This window comes from Ranitomeya variabilis, chromosome 3 (assembly GCF_051348905.1).
Source record: "Ranitomeya variabilis isolate aRanVar5 chromosome 3, aRanVar5.hap1, whole genome shotgun sequence".
NCBI lineage: Eukaryota > Metazoa > Chordata > Amphibia > Anura > Dendrobatidae > Ranitomeya > Ranitomeya variabilis.
Window position 1 is genome coordinate 76,722,643 of NC_135234.1, and position 20,144 is coordinate 76,742,786.

At 39.4% G+C, this 20,144-nt stretch overlaps 1 protein-coding gene across 1 annotated transcript in view; it reads left to right on the forward strand.

Moving 5' to 3' along the window:
* The window catches only part of LOC143815205 (LHFPL tetraspan subfamily member 7 protein-like), a 236,024-nt gene that overhangs the window by 81,309 nt on the left and 134,571 nt on the right, over positions 1-20,144 (forward strand). Inside the window, exon 2 of the mRNA XM_077294208.1 lies at positions 4,086-4,224. Coding sequence (XP_077150323.1) covers positions 4,086-4,224 — 139 coding nt within the window. The remainder of the gene's footprint in view (positions 1-4,085; positions 4,225-20,144) is intronic.

The following is a 20,144-nucleotide window of genomic DNA, read 5'->3' on the forward strand; positions in this document are numbered from 1 at the left end:
GTTGTTTGGTTCAAATGTCAGTTTCACCATCACTGTGGCGTCTGTTTTGTTATATGCAAACCTACAATTGTTTTTTCAAACTTATACTTATTAGACAGAAAAAAATGGACATTAGTTGGTTGCACCACACTTGACATCCATGTGCTTTTCATTTTTTTTAGTGGACCTATCGACATGAATGACAGATTTTGATTCCTAAATCTGATTAAAATCGGACATGTCTCAGTTTTTGTAGACATCTGAACCTCAAAAAACGACTTGTGAACGTATACAGAATAATAGAATAATTGGCACGTGTTCTATCTACAGAAAGTAATAAAGTGGATAGAAAACACAGTCATGAGAATGGAGTATTACTTTAATTTCAAAAGATGCATATAAATATTCTGCCATACAATGCCAAGTAATAGTAAACATATAATACAACAGCCATTAATGTTTAAAAAACACTACCATACCGTGCTTAAATAATACTTCCATACAGTATTCAAGCAATTCTCCAAATAATAGTGCTGCAAATACTGCAAAAATAAGGCCTTTGGACAGTATTCAAATAGTACTACCATATAGTACCCATACAAAACTACTATGTATTGCTCAAGTACAGTAATGCTGCAATACTAGGCCCCCCAAAAATTACTTGTTAATTATTTTGTCCCTGAAGGCTGTGGAGCTGTAGAGCAGTGTATACTGTAAATCATAATGTTCCTGGTGGTCTACGCAGTGTAAAGGTTAATGATAAAGTTCTAGAGGTAGTGATACATTTTCTAGTGGTCTAAGGCCACAATGCAGTAATGATAAAGTTCCTGGTGGTCCAGGGCAATGTAGATACAAATATTCCTATATATTATTATTATTATTATTCCTGGTGGGCTATGGAAACCTATGGAAATTTAGAGGCAATGATAACATTTTGGTGGTCTATGATAGTTGTAATGCCGCAATCACTAGCGGGTTGGGGAATACTCGCTTGGCAGCAAGATTTAAGGCACACAGGAATACTTTCCGCTTTAAACAGTCCATTCGTATCCTCAGGAGCCCACACAGCGCTCCCTAGCTGCAGCATTGGTCACTGCATCACATAGGGCATAGGTAATGATCAAGTTTTGGGGTGTCTAGGGTGATAGAGGTAATCATAAAGTTCCTGGTGGTCTACACAGTATAGAGGTTAATCATAATGTTCCTGATGGTCTAGGGTAATAGAGGTGATCATAAAGTTCCTGGTTGTCTACGCATTATAGAGGTTTATGTTGCAGTTACTGGTAGTCTAGAGTAGTAGAGGTAATCATAAAGTTCCTGGTGGTCCAGGCTAGTAGAGGGAATCATAAAACCCCTGGTGGTCTAGGGTAGTAAAGGTAATCATAAAGTGCCGGCAGTGCAGGCATGTTCTATTCTCATCCATTTTACAGATCGGACTCAGCCATCAAAGTCTATAGGGATCTGTGTAAAACTTTTGAATATGGAAGACAGACTTTGTATTTCAGAGTCCCATTCTAGTTCTGTTCATTTTTAACTGATCCATTACTAAGAGTCAATGGATAAAATCTGACTCTTAGCCTCGCTCTTCTCACTTGCCCTGTAGCGGTGGCAAGTGGGGTTCATAATTGTGGGGTTGATGTCACCTTTGTATTGTCAGGTGACATCAAGCCCACATTTTAGAAATGGAGAGGTGTCTATTAGACACCTATCCACCAGTAACCCCATAGTGATATTGTATAAACAACACACACCCAGAATAAAGTCCTTTATTTGAAATAATGACACAGACTCCTTTAATGAATCTTAATTAACCCCTTTCTGCCATCGGACAGAATAGTATGTCCGATGGCAGAACCCCCGCTTTGATGCGGTCTCCTTGAGACCTCTATGGTTGTTGATGCCGGATTGCTGTGAGCGCCACCCTGTGGTCGGCTCTCATAGCAATGCAGTAATTCTACTACATAGAGGCGATCTGACAATCACCTCTATGTAGCAGAGCCAATACAGTTGTGGCAGCTTCTAGCCTCCCATGGAGGCTATTGAAGCATGCTAAAAGTAATAAAAAGCTGTTTTAACAAATATGAAAAAAAATTAAAAAAAAAATTAAAAGTTCAAATCACCCCACTTTCGCCCCATTCAAAATAAAACAATAAAAAAAAAATCAAACCTACACATATTTGGTATCGCCGGGTTCAGAATCGCCCGATCTATCAATATAAAAAAAGGGTTAACCTGATCGTCAAACGGCGTAGCGAGAAAAAAAGTCAAAACGCCAGAATTATGTTTTTTTGGTCGCCGTGACATTGCATTCAAATGCAATAATGAGCGATCAAAAGAACGTATCTGCACAAAAATGGTATCACCCAACCCCAGATCACGAAAAATGGGGTTATGGGGTTAAACCATACTCACTGAATGCCTAATCCACTGAAGCCAACCTCTCCTGCAACAAAAGTAAAATAATAAACCACAATGTACCTCACCTGTCCGGAGAGAATATAATACATAATGTCCCACGACAATCCTGATCCCTTTGAGAGCAATCACTGATGTGACTGCTATCAAAGACAGCCGGCGATACACTGACAGGAGGTCCTCGCTCCCACAGTGTATCACTGAGCTGCCGTCAGAAAGTTCTCGTGCAGCGGTGGAATAAGTGAGATCACCAGAGCTGATGAACTCCGCTGAACTCTCACTGCAGCTCAGTGATACACTGCGGGAGCGATTACCCCGTCAGTGTATCATCGGTTTCCAGATAGAGCAGATGTGACTGTTCTACACGTGAGATCTCCTCGGGGCACTCGGGAGTACGTGAACTACAGCGGACAGGTGAGTATATGGTGGTTTATTTTTTTTATTTTTTATGTATGTATGTATGTGGTTTTTCTCTATTTGTATCTAGTAAAAAAATATGTCTGACCTAATTAAGAATACATGCTGTGTCGTCACAGTGGCGTGGTCAAAATTTGCAGCAGCACTCCGAATTTTGTCCCTTTCAGTTGGGAGGTATGATGTACCTTTCAGTTCTTGAGTCTCTAAACAGGACCCCAAATTCCTATTTAGTATATTTATGACTTTGGTGACTTGTAACGGAGCCCACTGTACCTCAGACACTAGAGCCAGCGTGTAATGGCCACCTTTTCGTGCCTTATAGCTATGCCTCAGACTACACATAGGCCAACACTGGCTTCTCACATATCATATTATGATCATTTGGAAAAAGAATGAACAGAGTTACCTCATTTTTTTTTTGTATTTTTGGGAAGGCTTCTTACTTTTCTATAACTATCAGATAATTGAAAGTATTTAATAAAAAGAAACTGGAAATGACAGAATTTTTAAAGGCGTTAACCCTCGCTACTCACATCAGAGGTGAGAAGTGACGTTACGACTCCACACACTTGCTAGTTGTGAGGTCAATCATAAATACCACTTAATTCCGATGTGAAAGTGAGTGGTGCCCCTTTCAGATTAGCCCAGGGCTTGCCCAGACCCAGTAAGTAAATTAGGTCTAGTTGCTGTGCTATTCTTGCCGTCATAAGTGATCAATGTGAACAGAGCCTTGCATTTCTTCAGAATGGAGATGATTGACAAATAGGTGCAAGTTGCACCCACTGACAGGCTAGGATGGAGTATCTGACTAGCTCGTTGTGCTTCACCATCTCTCTCATGTCATGGAGGAACAGGACAGGTTCATCACATACAAGAAACTTTCATGTTGATAAGCTTGCCGTATGTTGCATCAGGCATTCATTGATGTCAGCACTGTCATGGAAGTGGAGACACTGGAGATTGAGACGAGCAGCACATGTGCTGCCGAATGCTGACGTTACGACTTCACACACTTGCTAGTTGTGAGGTCCATCATAGACACCACTTAATTCTGATGTGAAAGTGAGTGGTGCCCCTTTCACATCGGAGACACTGGGGATTGAGACGAGCAGCACATGTGCTTCCGAATGTTGAGAACATTGCACATACATCTTAGCTAACGCTCGCTCATCAGCTATAACAGATCCTACGTCTTGAATACTGTATTGAATACGTCCGCTGCATTAATGTGACTTAATAATGAAATCTCGGCTCTGTCTTCTTTGTCATTCCAGACAAGCGCTGTTCTCTGCTGTGGAGGTTGTGCTCTCCTGGTTATGAGCTGTCTGCTCGCCATCGTGACCTTGTTTCTTCCCAGCGGCTTGTGTGAAAGACGGCTATGTACGCTTGCAGGATACATGCAGACAGCCGCAGGTAACCATCTGACTGATGCCAAAAAAAGAAGAAAAAATATCTCAATGTGAACAATTTAATTTATTCCTCACACGTAGGCACGCAATATCTCTGAAGCTAAAGTGTCATGACATGATATACTGGGACTTGTAGTCCCCTAATACTTGGCACACTACTATGGAGGAATGGCTCTGCTTTTTATACTTTTGTTCAGATTGTTTCCATATTTCATATGATCAAAATTCACACAACAAAAACTTGCATCTTGTAGACTGTCAAGATTTCCACAGCCACCATCTTATGTGATAATATTCCTATCCTTGACTAATACAGATCGCCTTTTCTTACAATAGTTTATGTGCTGCTAAAAATTATTTTAGTTTAAGGTGAATTTTATGGACTAAGTACATTACAAATGTTATGAAACTGTCACATGGGGGACAGATGGTGCCCATAAATAGAAGGTAAAGTTAGTTAAAAAGAATCTGCCATCATGTTTTTTTTATGTAATCTGAGAGCAGCATAATATGAAGCAATAGACCCTGATTCCAAAGATGTGTCACTTACTGGGCTGCATGTTGTAGTTTCAATACAATAAGTGTTTTATCAGCAGGAGATTATCAGAAGAGGACTAGGTGTCTTGTGCTTCCTGGTCCAACTCTGCCCCCAGCTTTCTGTCAATACACAGTGTACACAGAAAGCTGCCAATCAGTGCTGTGGGTGGGGTTATACAGAGCTCAGCATTCAGAGCTCTGCTAGATCTGCAGCAGAGAAAACTGTGAAAAAAAAAAGTGACACATCGCTGGAATCAAGGTCTCAGCCCCTACATCATGCTTCCTGTCTCAGAGGTAACAGATTCCCTTTAAGTTATATATAGCAATAGATTTACGAATTGGATTACATGTTTACTTAAAATGTGTCTCCAAAAATCACAAGACATTTGATGATTGGCACTGCTCAGAATGTGAAGATCCCCTAAAGAGCAGAAATGCCAATTTAATGTAAATTAGTATAAACCTTCCCCTTATGCAGACCACCTCACTGATGATCCTAAAAAGTCAGGTCTGTTAGTAAGCATATAACATTCCAAGGCACAGGTCACAACCTGCATTTTGGTGCAGTATTTTCCACTAGAACTAGAAAAGAATAGAAAAAGAAGACACAGTGTTTTGCCCCTCATAAGTGCAACACGTGAGATCTGATTCAGCTGTATGAGAGGCTTCTGTCTGGGATCTAAGGGGCACCTTTTCTCCTTGTGGAGAGTGACATGCCTGTCTGACATGCCAGTGTACGGAGACTTATAGGCCATTCAATGCTCTTATGGGGAATTAAATATGCAAATTGTCTCTTCAGAGAAGATGAGAACTTAAACTCTACTTATTGGAAGTTGCAATTCTAAGGCCATGTGCACACGTTCAGGATTTTTAGCGTTTTTTTCTCGTTTTTTCTCTATAAAAACGTGATAAAAACGCGAAAAAAACGCTAACATATACCTCCTATTATTTACCGTGTATTCCGCATTTTTTGTGCAAATGTTGCGATTTTTTCCGTGAAAAAATCGCATTGCGGAAAAAAAAGCAACATGTTCATTAAAAATGCGGAATTGCGGGGATTCCGTACACCTAGGAGTCCATTGATCTGCTTACATCCCGCACGGGGCTGTGCACACCATGCGGGAAGTAAGCAGATTATGTGCGGTTGGTACCCAGGGTGGAGGAGAGGAGACTCTCCTCCACGGACTGGGCACCATATAATTGGTCAAAAAAATAAAAGAATTAAAATAAAAAATAGTCCTATACTCACCCTCGATGTCTTCCCGCCTCACCGCTGCATGCTGCCGCTTCGGTTCTCATAGCTGGTGTGCGGTGAAGGACCTGTGATGACGTCACTGTCTTGTGATTGGTCGTGAGCGGTCATGTGACCGCTCACGTGACCGCTCACATGACCACGACGTCATGGAAGGTCCTGCGCGCACACACCAGCTATAGGAAGAGGAACGGACGCTGCTGAGGAGATCGTCTGGGTGAGTATAAGCATTTTTTTTATTTTTTTTATTATTTTTAAACATTCTATCTTTTACTATTGATGCTGCATAAGCTGCATCTATAGTAAAAAGTTGGTCACACTTGTCAAACACTATGTTTGACAAGTGTGACCAACTTGTCAGTCAGTTTTCCAAGCAATGCTGCAGATCGCTTGGAAAACTTTAGCATTCTGCAAGCTAATTACGCTTGCAGAATGCTAAAAAAAACGCGAAAAAAAACAGAAAAAAAACGCAAAGAAAAAATGCGGATTTCTTGCAGAAAATTTCCGGTTTTCTTCAGGAAATTTCTGCAAGAAATCCGGACGTGTGCACATACCCTAAAAGTCAATATTGATCCTTTAACGAGCCTTGCCATATGACTTAGGCTAAAAGCCAAACCAGAGTTTCAGTTTGCAAACACAGTGTTTCGGGGTTTTGCTCCTCTCCAGTACAAAGCATGAGATCTGATTTAGTTGCATGAGAGGCTTCTAACTGAGTTCAAGTCCTCTTCCTTTCTGAAGAGGCAATTCCCAAGAGGAGTATTGCTTGGCCTATAAGCCTCTTCACTCTGACATGCCAGGCCTGTCACTCTCCACAAGAAGAAACGTTACCCCTTACATCCATGTGACATCCATCAGTTTAAAATGTAAGGATCAAATACAGTTTCCTTGGTAAATAATTGCAACGTATCTGTAAAAATTGGATGCTGTACAAATAATCAGATTTTTTTTTAGACTTGGATAGGGGCGTTTCATCTGAAATATGGAAAATATGGAGAATAAAGAGAATAGTTCACGCTGCAATATTTTTTCACAGTGTGTAAAGCTGTCACCTGTTCAGCCCTATTCAATGAAAATCGGTCCTAGTGGTATCAGACTTTAACTTTAAATGCATATGTAGGTGTAAAACAATTGTCTAAACCAGACCTACAGTCAAGGCCGGCGTCAGCACCCGGCGTACCTGGGCAAGCGCCGGGGCCTTGGCGAGACAAGGGGGCCCATTCAGGGCCAGCGTTAGGGACAGGCAGCTGCCAGTGCCTAGGGCCCCCGGTCCCCCAGGGGCCCTCAGCTAGTGGCACATCACGCAGCCGCTATGGGGTCCCTGTGAGGCAGGGGGGCCCGCCTGCCGCCAGCGCCGACTCCCCCGCTACATTGAACTCTACCGGCGTCTGCCGGTAAAGTTCAAAGCAAATGATGGAGGAGAGAGCGTCACCCGTCATTCCCCGCTCTGCCTCTGACACTGCGGGTGCGCGATGACGTCATCGCGCACTCACTGTGTGTCAGGCAGTGCAGCGGCAGCCGCCGAGACCGGAGCAGGGAGCAGCGCGGGCACGTTCAGAGGTGAGGAGTGTTTTTTTAATTTTTTTAACTATAACAGTGAGTACTGGACTATGGGACCATTCTTGGGGGGAGGGGGGCTGTGCTGTATACTACATGTCTGTGCTATATACTACATGGTTCTATATACTTCCACGGCTGTGTTATATACTACGTGAGCTGTTATATGCTACGTGGGCTGTGCTATATACTACATGGCTGTTCTATACACTACGTGGGCTGTGTTATATAATATGTTGCTGTGCTATATACTATATGGGCTGTTATATGCTACGTGGGCTGTGCTATATACTACATGGCTGTTCTATATACTACGTGGGCAGTGTTATATACTCATGGGCTGTTATATGCTACGTGGGCTGTGCTATATACTACATGGCTGTTCTATATACTACGTGGGCTGTGTTATATAATATGTGGCTGTGCTATATACTATATGGGCTGTTATATGCTACGTGGGCTGTGTTATATACTATGTGGCTGTGTTATATGCTACGTGGGCTGTTATATACTACATGGCTGCGTTATATGCTACGTGGGCTGTGTTATATACTACGTGGGCTGTGTTATATAATATGTGGCTGTGCTATATACTATATGGGCTGTTATATGCTACGTGGGCTGTTATATACTACATGGCTGTTATATACTACGTGGCTGTGTTATATACTACGTGGGCTGTTTTATATGCTACATTGTGGTATGTGTTAAAGGGGGGGGCCCACTGAGACTCTTTCGCCTGGGGCCCTCAAAAACCTGGAGCCGGCCCTGCACCGGAGCCTATGTTTCCTTGCTCGACCACAGGATCCAACCATATCAATGTCAAGTTCATGTCAATACAGTTCAAAGGGGCAATTCCCAAGAGATCCGGGGCAACAGGCGTGAAGTCCTGGGCACCTGCACTGCCCTTGATTTTCGATGCTCGTAATGTCACTGCTACTTTCTTAAGAAAAAAAGTGCTAAAATGCATGTAATCTGCACATGACTGTATCAATAGAGGTTGTTATGTAGTTTGTTTTGTATATGGCATATTATACTGTTATTTCAGTCATCTACCCCCTTATGGCTCATTCCCACCTAGCCATACACTCATATTTCTGCAGATTCTCCAACCAGACTGTGCCATTACGTCTGTCCTCCAAATGATCTCTTACTGGACCCAAGCATTTCCCGGATATTAAGGACTTAACAGCCTGCCAAACGGAGTCTGCCAGATCTTGGGTCTTGCTGATTCTGGCACTCTTTCACTTCACTGAAGCAAATGAGACACATCTTGGAATATATGAGTGTAGCACTTTGCATATTTTTTTTCTCGAAAAAATAGCTCATTACATATAAAAGAAAGACTGAGCACTTGAGTATCGACAGCGGAATATTTACTGGTGGTTTTGATCAGGATAATGGGTCAGACTCCACCGTTGGCTTTCAGAACGCTACGTGTACCGGATATTTGTGACCTTAAAAGCTCTAACACTAAGTAGCTCTGTAAATTACCATTTCCATTTGGTTAATGAGGGAGAAGATTATGGATGAATTGAGGTCAGAGCTTGTACATTGAGCCAGGGCCGGGAAATACAAAGCCAATACTCCACTGTACAATGGACTTGTTCATAGTAATAGAATATAATTTAATAATTGGAAAACAAAATAGCTGAATAATACATATATACATGGCGGTATATGTACTATACAGAAATATTACGGTTCACATGACACAGGTTTCTTTATCTAAAGCTTGCAGACTAGTAAGGTCTATGGCAACCCTGGAGGCCAGACTGTGACTACTGATGTCAGCGGACCACGGCGCTTATCACATTGTGTTTGATGGAGCGACTTGACAGGCTGACAAAAAGAATTGGAAAATGACTATTCCTTCAAAGGAGTCAGGAAAAAAATGACAGTAAAAATAGAAGGAAGCATTAAAATTCCCCCATAAAAATAGGTGCTACAGCGTCGTTTATCCTAAGAATGAATTTGTGGATGCCGTTAATTCAGCCATAAATTGACCGAACCCTCATACGGCAATTAGTGTAGCAATTAGTGATATATTGTCCCTCCCCAGCATTTTTTAAGAGGCTCAGGAAATGATGCATTTGGAGTTGAGTGCCGCTTCTTAGAGGTGGATGATATAAATTTCTCTCCACCTGCTACAAAACATGGAAACATTTAATTAAATGTCAGCGCTCATTAATATTATCAACATGTAGAAGCTTCGGTTCAACAATCTGCTTTTGTTACAGAAATGTATAGCAAGAAGGAGGCTGCGGAATCGCTCCATTACGCCGCTGTCAATATGGACAGATCATTTCTCGGAAATCTCAATCCAGGGGAGATGATTGTGTCTGCAACATTTGACAAACGATATAGATATATGAACCTTCAGGTCCATCCTACAAGGTGACTTATTATAGGCTCACCTATTCTCCGGATGTATCCGGTAACGTATGCCTCCGATATGTGCCAATATGCTACACCAGGGGCGGACATGACATCGGTGCAACCTGTGCAACCACAGAGGACCCCAAAAAGCGAGAGGGACCATTTCTACCTACTGGTGCATCATACTGAACTATTGGACTTCAAAGGGCCCTTAAACTGCTCTCCAAAGGGGCCCTCTTCTGTCTGTGGCTGCTCCTGTGTCATACAGTGCCTAATTTTGGTACATGCAGGGACTAAGGGGGCTAATGAGCAACTCACAGTATATGTCGGGGATTAGCACTGTCTATAAGGATGTATTTAGTTTTGCTGTTCAGCCACAATCACTTGTGGACATGCGCAGCCTTTTTATGAAATTAAGCAGCCATGTTTTTGTAATCTGGTCCCCCTTTCACATAGTGAGTGGAGAGTCATTCACCTGCCGACCAGGCACCTAATCTGTTACAACATTTGTGGAGCCTTGGTAGCTGTTCATTTACACAAAATCTGTAGAAAAGAATGGTCTTACTCCCCTCTTCCTCCACAAAACTGTTTTTGGTGCATGGACCAGCCTAGTATGTCCAAGAACTACCCCCATTCCAGCAATATGACTTGCTATCTGCTTTTTTTTTTAGTGTCTGGTTTCTCTTCATCAACATTCTGCCAGCACTAAAGGAGCTGGAACTTCAATTCCCTAATTGCCCAGCATGCATTGCTCCTGCCATTGTCCAATGGTGTGCCTGCCCTGAACTGTATGCCTGTTTCTTTGTTATGGCTGTTATGCATGTAAGTTAAAGGCCAGGGACCTCAAAAGCCTGAGAAGGTCTCGAGAAAAACTGGAATTTTAAAGTTTTTACTAATTTATTTTGGCTTTGTTAAAATTAACAAAATGAGACAGAATTCACTTTCCCCATGTTCAAACCTGTGTTACTGCTGCTGCTCCGGGGATTGTGTGAGAATTAATGTGCTGATGTTACAGCAACAGCGCTGCAGCTGATCACTGGGCTTTGTGGCTTGTGTTATCTCGTGTAGAGCTCAGTGTTTGGCTGCAGAGCTGTTGATGTGACGTCATCTCATCCGCCTGTACACACTGAGCGGTGGAGACGCAGCTCTGGACTTGAGGAGGGTAAGTACGAACTGATTTTATTATTTGATAACCAAACCAGTTTCATAATACTAGGGGGGTGAAGTTCCCTTGGTAACTAAAGTCCCCCCTCAAAAACTGCACCCACTCTATATAATGTTAGCATATTACAAATATTGAATTTTATTAAACATCACAATAGAAAGAGTCACAATATCACAATAAATAGGAACACCCAGGACAGTACACGATAGGTAAGGGTCACCTTTCCACTAGTAGCAAAAGATAAAGTGCCAGTGCATAATACCACATTCACTAGTAGCCAAACCATATTAGTAACCAGTACCACCCATTAGAATCGAACATGCCATGCAATGTCTAACAATAAATGAGCAATAGCTTACCAGGATAATGAGAACCAACTGGTGGTGACCCACAATAGGATGTGGACCCCGACGTGCGTTTTGCTGATAAAGTGGCGTTCCAGCCAGCGAAAAGTCGGGTCCACATCCTATTGGGGGTCACCACCAGTTGGTTCTCATTATCCTGGTAAGCTATTGCTCATTTATTGTTAGACATTGCATGGCATGTTCGATTCTAATGGGTGGTACTGGTTACTAATATGGTTTGGCTACTAGTGAATGTGGTATTATGCACTGGCACTTTATCTTTTGCTACTAGTGGAAAGGTGACCCTTACCTATCGTGTACTGTCCTGGGTGTTCCTATTTATTGTGTTATTGTGACTCTTTCTATTGGGTTATTTAATAAGATTCAATATTTGTAACTTTAGCACTTGATACACTCTTTTCTCCGATATGCTGATTTTATTATTTGTAGTTTCAAAGATTTTTTATTAATTATCCATTTATACAGCTTAAAAGGGTGTAGGATACAGAAAGAAAAGAGGGTAAGAAGGGAGAGGTAAACAGGGGGCAGGGGAAAGGTAAAGGGATGGTTTTATTATTTTTAACGTGGCCTTTACAAATATGTAAAATTACGTTGAAACAGGAAAACCCGCTTTAAATTATATCTGGTGACTATTTAGTATTCTTTATAAAGGAAGAAGTCTGAATTTACCACCATGTGAAAATTTTGTGTCGGTTCAGCTACATGTGCTCGCATTAACCAGTGCTTTGTAATTGCTCTCACCCCTAAGGATAAGAATGAGGGAAGTACATTCAGATGCCACCATTCCTAGTAGAAAATGCCTTTGGGTATCACTCCGGACATGTCTGATCTACTGACTGAACAGGACTGTTGCTTTACCGGAAGGAAAAACATCTACAATACAGCATATAGAACGATTGTATTGAAGCCTCCTTCTGCTTCTTTTCTGTGCATGTAAATGGAAAAGTAATGCAAAAAAGACCAACAAAAACATTAACGCAACAGTAAAATAGACCAACAAAGCAATAAAAATGTAGAGCTTTACACAAAATCTTCATCACGGCCCAGCACGTGTCCGAGGCTCAAACAGACTCTGCTGATGGAGGAGGAGAAGCCGTGCACAATCTTTATCTCTCCGGGATTTTTCAGTAATAGATTCCAACACGGACTAATTATTAAAAAGTCTCTGTGCTTCACTAAAACTACAGGGTTATTTTTTAATGGCTCATAATCTAGGCGATCATTGCACTGGAGTTCATATATGTTTTGCCGGCATTTTATCAATTGATGCAACAGTCAGAGATGAAAAATACCCAGATTTTATACTGAATCTCTACAGCCGCACCGAAGCAAAATTTGCAACAGGGTGGATACAGAAACCTCTGAGGTCTCTGTAGTCACATGGGCCACGTTCACACGTTCAGTATTTGGTCAGGATTTTACCTCAGTATTTGTAAGCCAAAACCACGAGTGGAACAATCAGAGGAAAAGTATAAGGCCGGCGTCACACTAGACCGTAATATGGACGACTGCTATGCGATAAAAAAATCACCTAGCTCTCGGATCAATGTTAATCTATGGGGCGGCTCCTATCATCCGTTGTTTTCTCGGCCGTATTATACATGAGAGAGAAATCGCAGCATGCTGCGATTGTCACCATATTACGCCTGAGACTCGCCAAAGAAAGTCTGTGGGTGCGAGAAAAACTCACACACCACATGGACCATGCGTGTGACTTGCAAGAAATATGCAGCGGTGTCCTATAGAAAAGCCGGTAATTCAGTGCGGTGTACAGTAAAATCACACTGACAGGTTAAAAATAGAATAGATAAAATAAATGTCTACACATAGAATAGGTACATATATATATATATATATATATATATATATATATATATATATGTCAGTGAGACACATACATATATATATATATATATATATATATATATGAGAAAAAAAGGAAAACAGCACAAAAAGTAACAAAAAAAGTGGGTCTTTAATGCCTGGATGGCGTGGCGACGTTTCGGATTTTCCAATCCTTTTTCAAGCAGTGAACATACAAATGAAGTGAATATATATAGCCATAACATATGTTGCTTGTTAATTTGTTATTAAAGATTATTTACACTTATATTTCCAATCTCTTTCTTTTCCCACATTGTAATAAAGTGCATTCATACATATTTTCTTTAAAATAAAAAACCATCATAAAATCATTTACAGTGAATAAAGTGCATCGTGATTATAAGATAAATACATAATGATCAATATAAATCTCACAGATGTCCCAATCTATTTCAAAAAATAGACCAGAGGCGTACTCACAGGCATAACGCCACATGTATTTCGTTTCAGCGTTTTCAGAGTTACTGCGCATGTCTGTGACGTCAAATCCAAGAAAGCAAGGGATTATGGTCGGCGCCTGCACACTAGCGCTCTAAAAACCTCAGCGCCATCTTGGAAAATGGAAAAATACCGATTTCTAGGCAAAAGGAAGAACAAACCCAAATAAAAAAGAATAAAGAAAAATATTTTAATTTTTTAAAAGCGCTAACTTCCCAAGCTGTTCTTAGTATCATAGCCCTAATTTATGTTAAAAATTTTTTTTTCTCATACGTCTGCTTGGCTAATAAGAACGCTACATATATATTAAAAGGCATCCATCAAATCTCACTCTTCAAATGCCTTCATTTTGTCTTAGTGGCATAGATAGTCCGGACATAAGCCCATATAAGATTCACGAGAGCCCTCCCCAATTAAGTGGGGCCTCCTGTATCAAAACAAGGACATAGAGAAAGCAGGGGGTGGACCATCCCCCTCAACTCACTCCCGTCACATGTAAAATAAGGACCATATCCTTTTTTGCCATAATAAGACGAGAAAAGAAGCAAACAAGTGAGTGCCAATCATATTTTTCATTTATTGAAAACAATTTTTTTTATAATACTCTTTTGCCATTTCATATTTCTATATTTTTATTTTTCAAAAAACATTCAAAGAATCTGTGCGTAGAGTACGTCTCTATTTCCATAGACTGGGAAATCTGTAAAATATAAATTAAAAACAATTTTTTAAACACACATAAGAAAAAAGAAGGGGGGGGGGGGGAACAAATTAATACATCCTATAGGACCTGAGTAGTTTTAAAATCTACATTCAGTCCGTGCGGTTTTAATGTATTAAGTTTTACAATCCATTCCAATTCTCTCTTTTTGAGTAATTTCACTCGATCACCGCCTCTTCTCTGAACAGGAATCATATCAATGATGCAAAATTTTAATTGTTTCTCTGTATGTGATTTCTCCACAAAATGTTTTGACACAGGCAAATCCATACGTTTTTTCCTTATGGTATGTCGGTGTTGGTTGATACGAGTTTTAAAATCACAAGTTGTCTCACCGACATACCATAAGGAACAAGGACATTGCAGCAGATACACCACGAACTCCGAATCACAAGTTAAAAACTGTTGTATTTTATATTCTTCATGGGTAATTGGGTGAGTAAAACTCGACCCTTTAAGCATCATGCTGCAGTTGATACATGATAAACATGGAAAACATCCTTTTCTATTCTGACCTGATATTGTAGTTTGAATAGACTTTTTAAAGGATCCAATATCCGATTTAACTAAAGTGGAACCCACAGTACGATTACGTTTATAGGAAAACACTGGTAAGTCAGAAAATTCTGTCACATGTGGTAGGCATTTAGATAGCATCCCCCAATGTTTACACACAATCTTTGAAATTTTTTTACTTTCTTCACAAAAAGATGTTATAAAAGGTATCCGATTTAGATCTTTTTTGTGGGGTTTCTTTTGCAAAAGAACTTCTCTTTTAATTAAATCAACTTTATTTTTCTGTTTGCACAAAAGATTATTGGGGTAGCCCCTATTTGAAAATTTTTTTATAACGTCCTCCATTGATTGTTGTAAGGACTCTTCCTCACTTTCAATTCGTTTGACCCTAATCAACTGACTAAACGGGATTGATTCAATTGTTTTTTTGGGATGCTGACTATTATATAAAAGGAGGTCATTTTTATCTGTCTTTTTTGAATAAAGTTGAGTCACAAGTTTGTTATTATCAATTTTCACATTTACATCCAAAAATTGGATGTTTGTTTTTGAATGAACTAAAGTAAATTTAATTGTGTCATCAACTGTATTCAAAAAATTATGGAAATCAATTAGTGAACTTTCTGAGTCTGTCCAAATGAGGAAGATGTCGTCTATGTACCTCCACCACGCAGCTACATAGCTGAAGTGGGGAGATACATAGACCAGATCCTCCTCCAGGACACTCATAACGATATTCGCATAAGCAGGCGCCATATTTGCGCCCATGGCGACTCCTCTCCTTTGTAAATAAAAAATATCTCCAAATAAAAAATAATTTTTAGTCAATACCAATTCCAGTAATTCTAAAATGAACCTTTTACTTCCCTCAATATACTTGGTATTTTGTAATTTCTTACTAACTGCTATTAGACCCTTATTATTCTCAATGGACGTATACAAAGAAGTTACATCAAATGATGCTAGTATCACTTCACCTGTTATTTCAATACCACCAACTTTCTCCAAAAAATCTGTTGTATCCCTTACAAAAGATTCTGCCTGATTAGCAATGGGATTCAAAATTTTGTCTAAAAACATTCCAATATGTGAGAGGATGGAATCGCAGCCTGAAACGATAGGCCTACCCGGAGGATGTATGAGAGACTTATGTATTTTCGGTAAAATGTACATCACAGGAGTTATAGGGAACTCCACTGTCAAATATTCAAAAACATCCTGATCAATAATTTGCCTATCCAAGGCATCATTCAAGATAGACTTTATATTTCTTGCAATCTCAAACTTTGGATCATATGTAAGTCTCTCATACACCTCCGGGTCGGCAAGCTGTCTATGAATCTCATCAATATAATCCTCTCTATTCATAATAACGACTGCACCACCCTTATCTGCACTTTTAATAATTATTTTATCATCCCGTGCTAGTTCATACAGGGCTTCCATTTCACTTTATGAATGTATGTATGAGAGGTGTATGAGAGACTTACATATGATCCAAAGTTTGAGATTGCAAGAAATATAAAGTCTATCTTGAATGATGCCTTGGATAGGCAAATTATTGATCAGGATGTTTTTGAATATTTGACAGTGGAGTTCCCTATAACTCCTGTGATGTACATTTTACCGAAAATACATAAGTCTCTCATACATCCTCCGGGTAGGCCTATCGTTTCAGGCTGCGATTCCATCCTCTCACATATTGGAATGTTTTTAGACAAAATTTTGAATCCCATTGCTAATCAGGCAGAATCTTTTGTAAGGGATACAACAGATTTTTTGGAGAAAGTTGGTGGTATTGAAATAACAGGTGAAGTGATACTAGCATCATTTGATGTAACTTCTTTGTATACGTCCATTGAGAATAATAAGGGTCTAATAGCAGTTAGTAAGAAATTACAAAATACCAAGTATATTGAGGGAAGTAAAAGGTTCATTTTAGAATTACTGGAATTGGTATTGACTAAAAATTATTTTTTATTTGGAGATATTTTTTATTTACAAAGGAGAGGAGTCGCCATGGGCGCAAATATGGCGCCTGCTTATGCGAATATCGTTATGAGTGTCCTGGAGGAGGATCTGGTCTATGTATCTCCCCACTTCAGCTATGTAGCTGCGTGGTGGAGGTACATAGACGACATCTTCCTCATTTGGACAGACTCAGAAAGTTCACTAATTGATTTCCATAATTTTTTGAATACAGTTGATGACACAATTAAATTTACTTTAGTTCATTCAAAAACAAACATCCAATTTTTGGATGTAAATGTGAAAATTTATAATAACAAACTTGTGACTCAACTTTATTCAAAAAAGACAGATAAAAATGACCTCCTTTTATATAATAGTCAACATCCCAAAAAAACAATTGAATCAATCCCGTTTAGTCAGTTGATTAGGGTCAAACGAATTGAAAGTGAGGAAGAGTCCTTACAACAATCAATGGAGGACGTTATAAAAAAATTTTCAAATAGGGGCTACCCCAATAATCTTTTGTGCAAACAGAAAAATAAAGTTGATTTAATTAAAAGAGTTCTTTTGCAAAAGAAACCCCACAAAAAAGATCTAAATCGGATACCTTTTATAACATCTTTTTGTGAAGAAAGTAAAAAAATTTCAAAGATTGTGTGTAAACATTGGGGGATGCTATCTAAATGCCTACCACATGTGACAGAATTTTCTGACTTACCAGTGTTTTCCTATAAACGTAATCGTACTGTGGGTTCCACTTTAGTTAAATCGGATATTGGATCCTTTAAAAAGTCTATTCAAACTACAATATCAGGTCAGAATAGAAAAGGATGTTTTCCATGTTTATCATGTATCAACTGCAGCATGATGCTTAAAGGGTCGAGTTTTACTCACCCAATTACCCATGAAGAATATAAAATACAACAGTTTTTAACTTGTGATTCGGAGTTCGTGGTGTATCTGCTGCAATGTCCTTGTTCCTTATGGTATGTCGGTGAGACAACTTGTGATTTTAAAACTCGTATCAACCAACACCGACATACCATAAGGAAAAAACGTATGGATTTGCCTGTGTCAAAACATTTTGTGGAGAAATCACATACAGAGAAACAATTAAAATTTCGCATCATTGATATGATTCCTGTTCAGAGAAGAGGCGGTGATCGAGTGAAATTACTCAAAAAGAGAGAATTGGAATGGATTGTAAAACTTAATACATTAAAACCGCACGGACTGAATGTAGATTTTAAAACTACTCAGGTCCTATAGGATGTATTAATTTGTTCCCCCCCCCCCCTTCTTTTTTCTTATGTGTGTTTAAAAAATTGTTTTTAATTTATATTTTACAGATTTCCCAGTCTATGGAAATAGAGACGTACTCTACGCACAGATTCTTTGAATGTTTTTTGAAAAATAAAAATATAGAAATATGAAATGCCAAAAGAGTATTATAAAAAAAAAATTTTTCAATAAATGAAAAATGTGATTGGCACTCACTTGTTTGCTTCTTTTCTCGTCTTATTATGGCAAAAAAGGATATGGTCCTTATTTTACATGTGACGGGAGTGAGTTGAGGGGGATGGTCCACCCCCTGCTTTCTCTATGTCCTTGTTTTGATACAGGAGGCCCCACTTAATTGGGGAGGGCTCTCGTGAATCTTATATGGGCTTATGTCCGGACTATCTATGCCACTAAGACAAAATGAAGGCATTTGAAGAGTGAGATTTGATGGATGCCTTTTAATATATATGTAGCGTTCTTATTAGCCAAGCAGACGTATGAGAAAATTTTTTTTTTAACATAAATTAGGGCTATGATACTAAGAACAGCTTGGGAAGTTAGCGCTTTTAAAAAATTAAAATATTTTTCTTTATTCTTTTTTATTTGGGTTTGTTCTTCCTTTTGCCTAGAAATCGGTATTTTTCCATTTTCCAAGATGGCGCTGAGGTTTTTAGAGCGCTAGTGCGCAGGCGCCGACCATAATCCCTTGCTTTCTTGGATTTGACGTCACAGACATGCGCAGTAACTCTGTGAGGACGCTGAAAACGAAATACATGTGGCGTTATGCCTGTGAGTACGCCTCTGGTCTATTTTTTGAAATAGATTGGGACATCTGTGAGATTTATATTGATCATTATGTATTTATCTTATAATCACGATGCACTTTATTCACTGTAAATGATTTTATGATGGTTTTTTATTTTAAAGAAAATATGTATGAATGCACTTTATTACAATGTGGGAAAAGAAAGAGATTGGAAATATAAGTGTAAATAATCTTTAATAACAAATTAACAAGCAACATATGTTATGGCTATATATATTCACTTCATTTGTATGTTCACTGCTTGAAAAAGGATTGGAAAATCCGAAACGTCGCCACGCCATCCAGGCATTAAAGACCCACTTTTTTTGTTACTTTTTGTGCTGTTTTCCTTTTTTTCTCATATTATTGAAGCCATTGGAATACTGGCTTGGGAAGCTTTGCACTGCAAGTGTGGTAATATGATGCTGTTCTAATTTTTTCAAATATATATATATATATATATATATATATATATATACAGTATATATATATATATATATTTATATTTATATTTCATACAGAGATAGATAGCAGAAAAGCCGGTAATTCAATTGTCTGCTTTTGCTAAATCCTTACCGAACCCGACAGGATATGAGACATGGTTTACATACAGTAAACCATTGCATATCCGTTAGATTTTTACATCTCCCTCACTAATAATGTTAGTAGTGTGTGTGTGCAAAATTTGGGGGCTATAGGTGTTAAATAAAAGGGTTAATTCATAGAAAAAACTGGCGTGGGCTCCCGCGCAATTTTCTCCGCCAGAGAGGGAAAGCCAGTGACTGAGTGCAGATATTAATAGCCTAGAGAGGGACCATGGTTATTGGCTAAAAACATCTGCCCCCAGCCACCCCAGAAAAGGCACATCTGGAAGATACGCCTATTCTGGCACTTAGCCTCTCTCTTTCCACTGCCCTGTGGCATTGGCATATGGAGCAATAAGGGGTTAATGTCACCTTGCTATTGTAAGGTGACATTAAAGGGACACTGTCACCTGAATTTGGAGGGAACAATCTTTAGCCATAGGGGCGGGGTTTTCGGGTGTTTGATTCACCC